The 11,517-nt window shown below is 39.8% G+C and overlaps 2 protein-coding genes across 3 annotated transcripts; both read left to right on the forward strand.

The window, feature by feature from the left end:
- The first annotated feature begins 1,108 nt into the window (after nucleotides 1-1,108).
- On the forward strand, nucleotides 1,109-3,829 carry cwc15 (CWC15 spliceosome associated protein homolog). Its single transcript, XM_041051643.1, has 7 exons — nucleotides 1,109-1,250; nucleotides 2,078-2,219; nucleotides 2,431-2,543; nucleotides 2,687-2,787; nucleotides 2,875-2,985; nucleotides 3,140-3,285; nucleotides 3,411-3,829. Exons 2-7 carry the CDS (start codon nucleotides 2,089-2,091, stop codon nucleotides 3,538-3,540), a joined length of 732 nt encoding a protein of 243 aa, XP_040907577.1. The 5' UTR covers nucleotides 1,109-1,250; nucleotides 2,078-2,088; the 3' UTR covers nucleotides 3,541-3,829.
- Nucleotides 3,830-4,550: 721 nt separating this feature from the next.
- On the forward strand, nucleotides 4,551-10,741 carry mtmr2 (myotubularin related protein 2). Of its 2 annotated transcripts, none has more exons than XM_041052249.1 (16): nucleotides 4,551-4,785; nucleotides 5,511-5,613; nucleotides 5,707-5,730; nucleotides 5,858-5,924; nucleotides 6,080-6,174; nucleotides 6,258-6,362; nucleotides 6,611-6,715; nucleotides 6,801-6,884; nucleotides 6,965-7,114; nucleotides 7,213-7,401; nucleotides 7,571-7,756; nucleotides 7,860-8,066; nucleotides 8,158-8,250; nucleotides 8,333-8,446; nucleotides 8,573-8,749; nucleotides 8,878-10,741. In XM_041052249.1, exons 1-16 carry the CDS (start codon nucleotides 4,706-4,708, stop codon nucleotides 9,040-9,042), a joined length of 1,944 nt encoding a protein of 647 aa, XP_040908183.1. In that variant the 5' UTR covers nucleotides 4,551-4,705; the 3' UTR covers nucleotides 9,043-10,741. The 2 variants fall into 2 exon arrangements, with proteins under 2 accessions (XP_040908183.1, XP_040908184.1); XM_041052250.1 differs by having other exon boundaries at nucleotides 5,861-5,924.
- The last annotated feature ends 776 nt before the right edge of the window (nucleotides 10,742-11,517 follow it).

Below are 11,517 nucleotides of genomic sequence, written 5' to 3' on the forward strand. Positions count from 1 at the left end.
GGTAGGTAGTGTTTTTGTGTCATTAAAATGGATGCTGAATACTTTAATGTTCCAAAGGGAAAAGAGGAAATAAAAAAAAAAAACTTTCTGTAAGTCGTAATACTAATGTTAATAATTTTTCCTGAGTTGATCAAATCTGAAATTCTCCTACAAGTAATGATTTCACAGAAGAATAAAAATATGGAATTAAATGCTGCACAGTGTGTGCACTTTGTTTTGATTAACTTCCAACTTTTTCTTTTTTTTTCTTAAATGTATTTTATTATGATTTGTGTATCTTATATTTAAGTAAACATGTTCTGTGCGTCACTTGGCTGCAAGCCCAATTTCCCCCTAGAGACAGTAAAGTTTAAATTTAAAATTACTGACAACTTCACAGCCTTGTTTTCTTGTGGCCATTTTGGTCTGGCTATGTATACTGTCATTTATTTCCATATTAGTTTTGAAAACTGATGATGAAGATGTGATATTATGAGACCTTATGTTAATACATCTACACCAGCCTGAGAATGCAATAAATAGAAACGATTAATGTCTGTTCCAATCAAACTCTGTGGGGATGTCCTTTACTTCGCCCCTGGCCTCTCTCCATCTCACTGTATTACTCACATGTGCACTGCATATGCATTGCGTAACTTGCTCATTATGTATAATTTCAATCATAATACAACCTGGAGCGCACCAGCAATTAAGGTTATAGTGCAATCAAAATATGAGTTTGAAATTTAGATGCCTTAAATGTCACAAGTCATATTTAATACCCGTAAAACTGGATTGTTAAGCTGCAATGTCCTAGCACTATGTGTACATACCAGCTTTTAACTCACTGTGCTTTATGATGAAAGGGAAACATACTGATATGTAGGAACTGAAAGTACATCCTTGAACGGAAGGCAAGCATTAAAAAGAGGGGTGGTTGAGTTTTTTTAATGCATCACCTGATAGCATGTGCCCCCTACCTTCTTCACTACAACACTACACATTATTATGAAGACACTTTAGTTGTTCTCGCTTGTGAAAGAGAACATAGAAACTGTAGAATGATTGTTTTGTACGCCTTCTACACCCTTATCACAGTAACACATATGTAGAGTATTAATTAGACTTAACATCTAAAAAGTTAGACGTACCGTTCGTTTGTATCTACAAGAATTTCTCAGTTCCGAGTGTTTTTTAATGCACCTTCTTTACCGGACGTGACGTACCTTGTTGTGTTGGGTCTTCCTTTTCTGTCGTGTGGTAGCAGCCTCGTAAGTATTATTCCTAAAAACTGTTTTTAAAATGTCGATCATTAGAGTTTTAGTTTTATTTAATTGAATATAACTTTCTAAAATGATTTGTGTTGAACTTTGATGGTATGCAGTCGGCGAGAGGGGCGATATAGCTTTGTTTTCCATTCTTAAACCTAGTTAGCCTGCTAACAGCTCTTTAGCTCTAATGGCTAACAAGCTAGCGTGTGTTTTGTACTTTACTATACACTAACAGCTTTACTTGTTTAGTAATATCGATGATGTGTCTCCCGAAGACATGATGTTTTTCTTGTGACCAGTTAAAATGCTTAGTTACAGAATTGTAATTGTAACTGCCCAACCCCTGCAGACACATTGTGCATGGTTGATTTTTAGTTTCTTATCTCTAAAACATAGAGAAGGGATATAAAGTAAGTTTAAACAAGGGAACAAGGACACTGCTGCCTTGTTAGGGAACAATTGACTTGATACTTGGGGCTACATCTATTGATTATTTTCATTATTCATTGCTGTGTTATTTTTTCCCCATTAATCATTTTGCTTATAAAATCTTGGTTAAAAATGTCTGTTGTAACTTCCCACAAAACAAAGTTACATCTTCAGATGTTTTGCTTGATCAAAGCAAATATTTGAAAGTTTTACTTCAAAAAATGGCAAAAATCAAACTGGAAGCTGATTAGTTCTCTCTGTTGCAGTTTTACTTGTGTTGGGAGCTGCCTGTTTCTAAATCTGTCATCATCACTGTGGGGGAGAGTTCTCTGATCTTGGCGGGAGCTGCTCTGAATAGTATTTGATTTTCAGCTCTTTTCATGTGTTTGCTAAAACAGAGCCATCCAAGATGACTACAGCTGCAAGACCAACGTTTGAGCCGGCAAGAGGAGGGAGAGGTAAAGGAGAAGGTGATTTGAGTGCTCTATCCAAGCAGTATTCCAGCCGAGATCTTCCAGGTCACACCAAGATCAAGTACAGGTCAGTAGATCGTACTTAAATGGAGCTGAGTCTTAGGTTGTAATCATCATGTCATTTAGTGCACTGCTTGTCAGCCAGGCACTGATTTACAACCAGTAAGATACTTTCTAATCAGTTTTTAGTGCATCTTTTATCTGAAGACTCTGAAGGTGGATATATACTGGAAGCGAAACATTTGTTAATGTCTTCTTTTTTGCTCTCCCGTCCTCAGGCAACCTACCCAGGATGCCCCCGAGGAGGTGCGTGCCCGTGACTTCCGCAGGGAGCTGGAGGAGAGGGAGCGTGTAGCTGCACGTGAGAAGACCAGAGAGAGGGGACCAAGAGGTTGGTCTCTCTGCAGATATTAGACTTAATGATGATTATAAATGTATTTCAGTGTATATTTCTGTCCACGTTCCTCTTTTTATCTAAAGTTTCTACCCTTGGAAACAGCTACTTAAAACACTGCACTGACCATAATTTTCCAGAGCACACCACATCATCTTCATCTTCGTCATCGTCTTCAAAGAGGCCCAGGCTGGATCAGATCCCAGCAGCCAACCTTGATGCAGACGACCCTCTCACTGATGTAAGTGTTCGCACTGCAAGACTTAGTGGACACTTAGTGATTAGCGCTCATTAAGCTCCCTCACCAACGATGCTCATTTGTGCATAGGATGATGAGGACGAGGACTCCGAGGAGGACAGTGATGACGACGACACTGCAGCTCTTCTGGCAGAACTGGAGAAGATCAAGAAGGAGCGGACTGAGGAGAAAGAACGCAAAGTAAAGTGTCATTTCAAACCGATTTGTTTGTACCTGCTGTCTAACGAGAACCAGGCTGACAACAAAATCAGCGAGTTAAGACATGAGTTACGTTTGAGAGGAGGCAGACGTTACCCCATTCTGTTTAATGAATTTATATCTTTTTGTGTCTTAGGAGCGGGAGCAAAAGGCAGAGGAGGAGAGGATTCGCATGGAGAATATCTTGAGTGGCAATCCATTGATTAATTTGGCTGGGCAACAACAACAACAACAACAACAACAGATGAACCAGAATCAGAATACATTCAGGGTCAAGAGAAGGTACCTCATATGCACATACACACACAAACACACGCATGTATGCATATTATGAGTGTTGTATTTGAGTGGAAGAAAAAGGTTCTCTACACTTATCATCAACAATGAATTTGTTAATGTCTTTCTAGGTGGGATGATGATGTTGTGTTCAAAAACTGCGCCAAAGGAGTGGATGAGGCACGGAAAGAGAAACGCTTTGTCAACGATACGCTGCGCTCTGAGTTCCACAAGAAATTTATGGAGAAATATGTAAAATAAAGGACTTGTTGTGTGTTAATTTTATTGTTTGTATTTTTTTTTATTTCATTTGACAGTGCCCTCTTTGGTCTTCTCCTTCCAGTTGGTAAATGGAATTCAAATACAGTCTGCATTTATATGCATTAGTCTTTGTACAGTCAACTGGTAAAATGTTGTATATAAATGAGTTGATGAGTCACATTCTTAGAGTAAAGCTCAAAATGTGGATTTAATTGTCAAATGTTATTCAGCATTCTGTAGGTTTTTCTTTTTTTCCCACTGATTTCAATAAACAAAGACTTGTGTTTTATATGGCTCTTGATGTTTGATTGATGTTTCTGAGAAATCTGATTTTCCAGTGTTTATAATTTTCTCTTTTCTGGGTAGTGATTTTTTTTCATTATAAAGTTATTGGTGAGCACCATCTTTAATTGTCAGCTTTAACTAAATGGGTTTTCTTTAGCCACATCATAGCACAATGCTCATGCACTGGAAGGTTTTTTGCAATTTGGAAGTGCATGAAATGCACAATAATGTAAACAATTTCAACACATTGTCTCAGAGAATTTGGTGGATTTTCCTGCAGTTATTTAAAATCCGAAGAACATCTTCTCCAGTCTTGCTCCATCTACCCAAACAGCATAAACCCACTGTCTAATATCCATTCTGTATTTGTGATTACTAGCATAGCCTGATACACCAGAAGCAAGTAGATAAACACAACTAAAAGAGTGAAGGTAGAGAGATGCTGCATTTGGGAATTTTACAGGGAACTTGGAGACGCACAAAGTAATGTATGCGCATGTGCAATGTTTTCATGAAATAACTGGACGATTACAATAACGTCCATTCTATAGTATGTGGCAAAATGTGGTTTCTATTAATTGTTAGCAAACAAAACAGTTTCTGTAACAGAACAGCAGAAAAATACCAAAATGTACGAAGAGCAGTGAAGGCAGCATGCGACCAGTCGATATCGGAGATAGCCGACAGGGGGCGCCGTGTCCAAAATCCTTGAGACAGGGATTGGGAGGCTGCTGGGAAAAGATGGCAGCTTCCTTTTGTTTGTGCGGATTTACTGTACTCCGGGAGGGTCTTTAAAGACTTTCCTCCGTCTCTACACAGGTGTACATCGCTCACTCGGGGTTCACACCGACCGCTGTCCCAACACTTTAACCGGGAGAACATGGAGAAGTGCGGGAGCATCGACAGTTTGGGCTCGAAACGCTCCTCTTCACGGCAGCCAAGTGTTGATTCATTGTCCAGGTAGCTAAACCCACCACAACACGTCGCTGAACTAGCTAAGTTTCGAAATTAACAGGAGGTTATTTATTGTGATTTTGGAACTAAAGTTAACATGTCCTAATCCTAATACACTTTTTATAACCCCGCAGAAGTGACTGCTAAACCACAAATCATGTGATCCATGTAAGACAAACTGCCAGGAAACGACCACTTACGCTGACAGTAAATTAGGACAGTTAAATAGCTGTTGTCATTATCGGTTATTATCCATGTTTAATGGATTAATCAGACCTTAATTTAACGCGTTTCACTGTGACGTGAAAAATATAGCAAATGTTATGAAATGAAAGTTATCGAGCCCAGAATAATATCATGTATTTGCTCATTTAGTCTGAACAACAGCTAAAAACCCTTAAGTAGTTGAAGTGTTCGTTGCGTCTCGATAAGTCGATTAGTTATTTGGGCTGCAAACATCAGAAAATAGTGGAAAATGCTCATCAGAGTTTTTCAGAGCCCTCAGTGATGTCTTCAAGCTGTTTGATTTGTCCAGGCTACATTCAGAATATTGATCAACTTTGGTGATTTCCTGTAGGCTAATTGTTTGTCAGTTGTTTTAGTCAATCAATTATTTAACCAAACAATGCTTTCAACACCACTGCAAAGACAGTGACAAATTATAAATGAAATGAGATGAGAAACGGCTGCAGTATTTCCATTTTACCTTATGTCACCACATCTTTCAACAGTACGTCCACCTCTCGCTCGGACCGGTCTGCCCAGGCCAAGCCGCCCTCTGTGATGTCCTCTGACTCTGTGTCCACCTCTGCAGAGTTTTCCCCGGAGCTCAGGGTCAGTAGCCTGCACATAGAGATCCTGCTACTTCTTTAACGCAAGTAATGATAATGACTGAAGCATGACTCTCCTCTTTTCTCCACCCCTCAGGTCAAACCCAAAACTCCTGCCAAGGTATGCCATCTCATGAATTACATACCAAATAATGAATAATGCCAAAGGATGTTTTCCCTCACAAGTTTCAGGAGTTTAGATCAAGATTCTGCTCCACATTCAGTCTAATTATATCAAATGTTTCCAGCAGATGCTTAGAGATTCAGACAAAGAGGAACCACAGTTGCTTCCAAATGAAACTGTGCAAGACATGGGTAAGTTCTTACTTGGCAGCAATCACAACTCTAATCAGAATAGTTTGAATGTATTAAAGGAAAAACATTTTTTCAGATTTCCACATTAAAACAATTTGTAACATATTTGACGTATTTTGCTGAATCAAAATTTTCTTCTTTGTTTTATTCTCCAGCCCAAGATGTCACCTACTTCTGTCCTTTCACTGGAGCACTGAGGGGAACGGTGACGGTCACAAACTACAGACTGTTCTTCAAATGCATGGACAGGGTACGTTTTGGAAATTTGTAAAATTAATTTATGAAAATGTAGAGGAATCTTTTTGCTTTTGTTCATGTGTAGTTGGTTTCTAGGAGCCAGCGTTTGTGCTGGACCTGCCCCTTGGTGTGGTGAGTCGTGTGGAAAAAATTGGAAGTGCATCAAGCCGTGGTGATGTGTCCTATGGGCTGGTTTGTAAGGTGAGTAAGCTGTGGAAATGGTCTGGAATAACTGCACTTATTGATACAGATGTTTACAGGTTACAGAACACAGTTATACAGTGCATAGGCTAAGTCACAGAGGATGAACAGCTTCTCATCCCTGCTGTGTAAACACTGTTACCACGATATATCAGCTATAGCATAACTAGGTAATAACTGTTACTGGACGCAGTGGCTTTACATCAGTACATGACCTGACCATGACCTGCTGCTCTGCCTTTCTGCAGGATATGCGTAATCTACGTTTTGCACACAAACAGATGGAGGACACACTGAGGAAGTCCATTTTCGAAGTGCTGATAAAATATGCGTTTCCTGTTTCCAACGGGCTGGTGAGTGATTCTCAGCCGCACTGTCTCTGACACCGGAGCTCTGCACTGTCTACCAACTGACGAATATCTCTCCCACTCTCCGTAGCAAATCTTTGCCTTTGAATATGGACAAGTCTTTCCTGAAAACGGATGGAAGGTGTATGACCCTGTCTCGGAGTACAAAAGACAGGTATTTAAATTTGATTCTGCCTCCTCAGCTACATTTTGAGGGAAGCTTATGACAGTTGTTGTTTGTGTGTTTCTTGGAAGGGCATACCCAATGAAAGCTGGAGGATAACAAAAATAAATGATCACTACGAGCTGTGTGACACCTACCCATCAACTTTGGCAGTGCCTGTCAACATACCGGACGAAGAGCTGAAGAGGGTAGCTGCTTTCCGAGCAAAGGGCAGGATACCTGTGAGTGACCGCTCTTCAGCATGAATGTAATTATCCTCTCCTGTGCAGATGGTTTGTTGGACTCTCAGTAGTAATATTCTGCTACACTCCCTGTGTAGGTTTTGTCGTGGATCCATCCAGAGAGCCAAGCGACAGTGACTCGCTGCAGTCAACCCATGGTTGGGGTAAATGGGAAGCGCAGCAAAGAGGATGAGAAATACCTCCAGGCGATCATGGACGCTAACGCTCAGTCCCATAAACTCTTCATTTTTGATGCCAGGCCCAGTGTCAACGCTGCTGCCAATAAGGTTTATTTTCCAAATCTGATTTCAAAAGCAATATTTATGAAGTCATGTCATTGCCCCTTGTACTTGGACGTCAGAGGTTACGCTGAGATGTAGGACAACGTAATAGGTTTTGCTAACCTGTGCCCAGTGGATCTTAATAACTCACCTGTTCTCTTCTTGTTTCCTTCAGATGAAAGGGGGAGGATATGAGAGCGAGGATGCTTATCAAAATGCAGAGCTGGTGTTCTTGGATATCCACAATATCCACGTGATGAGGGAGTCACTCCGCAAGCTGAAGGATGTGGTCTACCCCAATATCGAGGACTCCCACTGGCTCTCTAATCTGGAGTCCACTCACTGGCTCGAGCACATCAAGGTGAGGATAATGATGCATCACTGTGCAGAGGAATGAGGTTAAAAAAAAAAAAAAGATAATGAACCAACTCCCAGGCTCTTGACCAAGTTATGTGTACTTGTAGCTGATCCTGGCGGGAGCCCTGCGGATTGCAGACAAGGTGGAGTCTGGGAAAACGTCAGTGGTTGTTCACTGTAGCGACGGTTGGGACCGCACAGCCCAGCTCACCTCCTTGGCCATGCTCATGCTGGACAGTTACTACCGCACCATTCGCGGCTTCGAGGTGCTGCTCGAGAAGGAGTGGCTGAGCTTCGGTCACCGCTTCCAGCTGGTAAACAGTCTTTGACGCGCTTTTAGGACATTCCAGCATAATGTGTGGTGGCTTCTGCGGTTGCGTCACTGAATATCCTTTTTTCTTTCAGCGAATCGGTCATGGCGATAAAAATCACACAGATGCAGACCGCTCACCTGTTTTTATTCAGTTTATTGACTGCGTTTGGCAGCTGACTCGTCAGGTAAATGGTACTAAAATGTGAAAAAAATCTTCAGAATAGCGTTGGCCTTTCAAGGATAATAATGAAGCTGTTTTTGTCTAAGTTTCCTGCAGCCTTTGAGTTTAACGAATACTTCCTGGTAACCATCCTGGACCACCTGTACAGCTGTCTATTTGGGACATTCTTGTGTAACAGCGAACAGCAGAGGTTGAAGGAAGTACGAGCATTTTATTTCTCTTAATTATTTTAATACTGTGGTTGCTGTTGCAAAATAAGATGTTTTAAGATCTAATATTGAGGAGAGTGTGGGTTGTGTCATGACAACTCGATCTTTATTTTACAGGAGATTCCCAAGAGGACAGTGTCATTGTGGTCTTACATTAACAGCCAGCTGGAGGAGTTTACCAATCCTCTGTATGTGAACTACTCCAACCATGTGCTGTTCCCTGTTGTCAGCCTACGCCACCTGGAGCTTTGGGTTGGCTACTACATCCGCTGGAACCCTCGCATGAGACCTCAGGCATGTCAAGACCTGTGTCCTGTTTAACCCCTGAATTCAGTGTTTTTAAAGGATATTGTTTACCCTCCACAAAAGTGTTAGTGTTTGAATTTGAGTTTTACACTTTGCCTTTTTTTTTCTTTTGCCAGGAACCTATTCATCAGCGCTATAAAGAGCTGCTGGCGAAGCGTGCCGAGCTACAGAAGAGAGTGGACGAGCTACAGCGAGAGGTGACCAATCGCTCAGCTTCCTCTTCCTCTGAGCGGGCGGGCTCCCCCACACGCTCCATCACTCCTGTGCAGACTTTTGTTTGACAAAACTTGGCCCTCATTGCGTTTTCAGAAGCAGAATCCTACCTGTGAGAAGGTGACATACAGTTGTAATGAATAGGCCGCACCTGGCGCCATTGGAGGGCCTGTGTACCAAACTGCCTCTTTGAGTGACACACCACATTAATACACTACCACCAAAAGTCTGATTAGGCAGATTACTGTTTTGCATCTCTCACAGGTCATGTAGAATCTGCTTGCAACAGAAGAGTGTCTGTCTCAGACCGCTTGACTACAGCCATATTGTACTCTTCCTCCAGGGTTGAGAGGACTTGTAACCAGAGTATTGGGAACTGTTTAGCATATCGACCTACCTACAATGAGTGTTGCTAGTATTTGAAGTACACTAAAATATTACTCGGGTTAAATATGTATGCCTTATACATGTCATAGGAGCACTCACTTCATTCCTCTACACTGCAAATGTTTGTTAGATAATGATTTAATGAGCTGAAGCAATTGTGAAGACGTACAATGCTGCAAATATTGTTTAGAGGTCAAAACTCTAGTTCTAACATCAACTAAACGCTGCAGGATTTGTTAAATACTGATTTAAAAATGTAGCTCAAGGGCTGTACTGTTAGCTTCTAATGTTAAAAAATGGTAATAGAATTAAAAAAGTTGACGGATTGTCTTCACAAATCAATGCTTATAGATAGTTGTGACCAAATATCTTCTTTTTTTTTAAAAATATAAATAATGTGTCATATATTACATTCCTGTCATTGAGTGATTTTCTCAATTTTGTAAGTTTCATTTTTCTAACTAGTCTGTGTTATTTATTATCCTTTAGTCCAGACTTGTATTTATGGCTCACATACACACTCTGTCTTATGTCATATAAATTGAGTAGAGATTTTCCCATACAATGGTAACAAGCTGCACAGAATATGCAATCGTTCATTTGCAATCACCCACTTAATGGTCATTTACTCAAAATGTTTGTGTGAACATTTCTTGCAGATACTTTTTAAAGCTGGTATCAGCCAGGTAGGGTTCTTTTTTATAGGCAGCAGAAACTGTAACAACTAATAATTTTCTTTGGGTGTTTTGTTTTTTATTTTGGGTTTTTTTTTTTAGTTTATTAAATCTGAATGAATATCTGTGCCTTGCTCTGGGTGATTGGGAGTAATATGAGAATAGTGTGCAAGGTTTGTAATTGCCAAGGTTAAACGCAAAATACAGTGTTAGTCAGCCTTTCACTGTGTATGTGAATACTTGCAATAAACACAGGACTGAACTTCAAAGAGTCAGCATGGTTTATTCTATTAGCATCAGGTGTGAATGCACCGACTTCCAGTCTATTTCCTGGGTGTTAGTGTTTAAAGTGACAGCAGAGCCTCGTAATTATTTCTGGTTGTGAAACAGTGCCTTTTATTTTAAATGAAAAAATTAAGTTAATTAAAGGCTGAAACTTAAGGCTGCCAGACAACCATAGTCAATGTTTCATTTTCATATCTAAATATTAGATGACTAGCAATAAATTGGCTTAAAGGCATCCTTTACCCATTATCATGCTTATTATTCTCATGACTTAATGTATGCCCAACACTTGAAATACATTTCTTTTTCCACGTATATTAAATGACTCTCCCTCCAAAAACTAGAGCTTTTTAAGTGTGACCATTTCTCTGCACAGTTTAAGTGAAGCTGCAATGCTGTGTGTACTTCATTATTTCCAAACCTGTTTTAATAGGATAGCAATGTCAAACAAGCACTGTAAAATGTATTAAAATTATTAATTAATGAAAATGCTGATATTATGTGGTCAAATTTTTGTGAAATTTTTGTGTTTTTTTTTTTATGCTGTGTGTTAGTAAAAAAAAAAAGGGTTTAGGAGGAAACTATTTGCATTGAATTTGTGCATTAATTCTTACAACTGTTCAGTGTGATTCAGAGGCTTCATGAGGAATCAGTCCTCTTCCTGTTTTTTGTTGATTAAGAAACAATTGATTCCAAGGACTCATAGAGAGTCATGTAAAAAGTCACAGTTCCTCAGTTCTCACCTACCCGATGTTTCTGATGTTACTATAAATGGTTAAAGCTGGATTTCATCAAAGAAATGTCTTGGTTTTAACACAGTAAAGTTATCATAGCTGCTGCAGAGAATTAGGCCTGGAGCCAGGTTTACCAGTAATCCCCTCATTGAATACAAATAGGGCCAAATAGAAATTACTCTTTTAAATGAAATCATGTTCAGAACGGCTAAGCTGATATTTACAAAAGCTCTGCCATACAAGGACTATGAATAATATAATATAATGTAATATAATAGAATAGAATAGAATAGAATAGAACTATAAATATAATTCCCTTGAAAAATAATACCCTCAAAACAAATTATGAATCAACAGTACAGGTATCCAGCATGTACAGAATTAACAGCTATGTGCGTCAGCAGTACCTCTCTCAGTCTCACTACTTGTAATGCAAACTGGGGATGATTTCCACCAATTTTTA

Source organism: Toxotes jaculatrix, chromosome 12, assembly GCF_017976425.1.
Source record: "Toxotes jaculatrix isolate fToxJac2 chromosome 12, fToxJac2.pri, whole genome shotgun sequence".
Lineage (NCBI taxonomy): Eukaryota > Metazoa > Chordata > Actinopteri > Toxotidae > Toxotes > Toxotes jaculatrix.

Bases quoted from the DNA above. Each gene is read 5' to 3' on its own strand.
- cwc15 (XM_041051643.1), top strand. From the start codon at position 2,089: ATGACTACAGCTGCAAGACCAACGTTTGAGCCGGCAAGAGGAGGGAGA. The intron at 2,220-2,430 runs GTCAGTAGATCG...TCCCGTCCTCAG, and splicing joins CACACCAAGATCAAGTACAG to GCAACCTACCCAGGATGCCC. The intron at 2,788-2,874 runs GTAAGTGTTCGC...ATTTGTGCATAG, and splicing joins CAGACGACCCTCTCACTGAT to GATGATGAGGACGAGGACTC.
- mtmr2 (XM_041052249.1), top strand. From the start codon at position 4,706: ATGGAGAAGTGCGGGAGCATCGACAGTTTGGGCTCGAAACGCTCCTCT. The intron at 5,925-6,079 runs GTAAGTTCTTAC...TTTATTCTCCAG, and splicing joins TGAAACTGTGCAAGACATGG to CCCAAGATGTCACCTACTTC. The intron at 8,067-8,157 runs GTAAACAGTCTT...TTTTTCTTTCAG, and splicing joins TCGGTCACCGCTTCCAGCTG to CGAATCGGTCATGGCGATAA.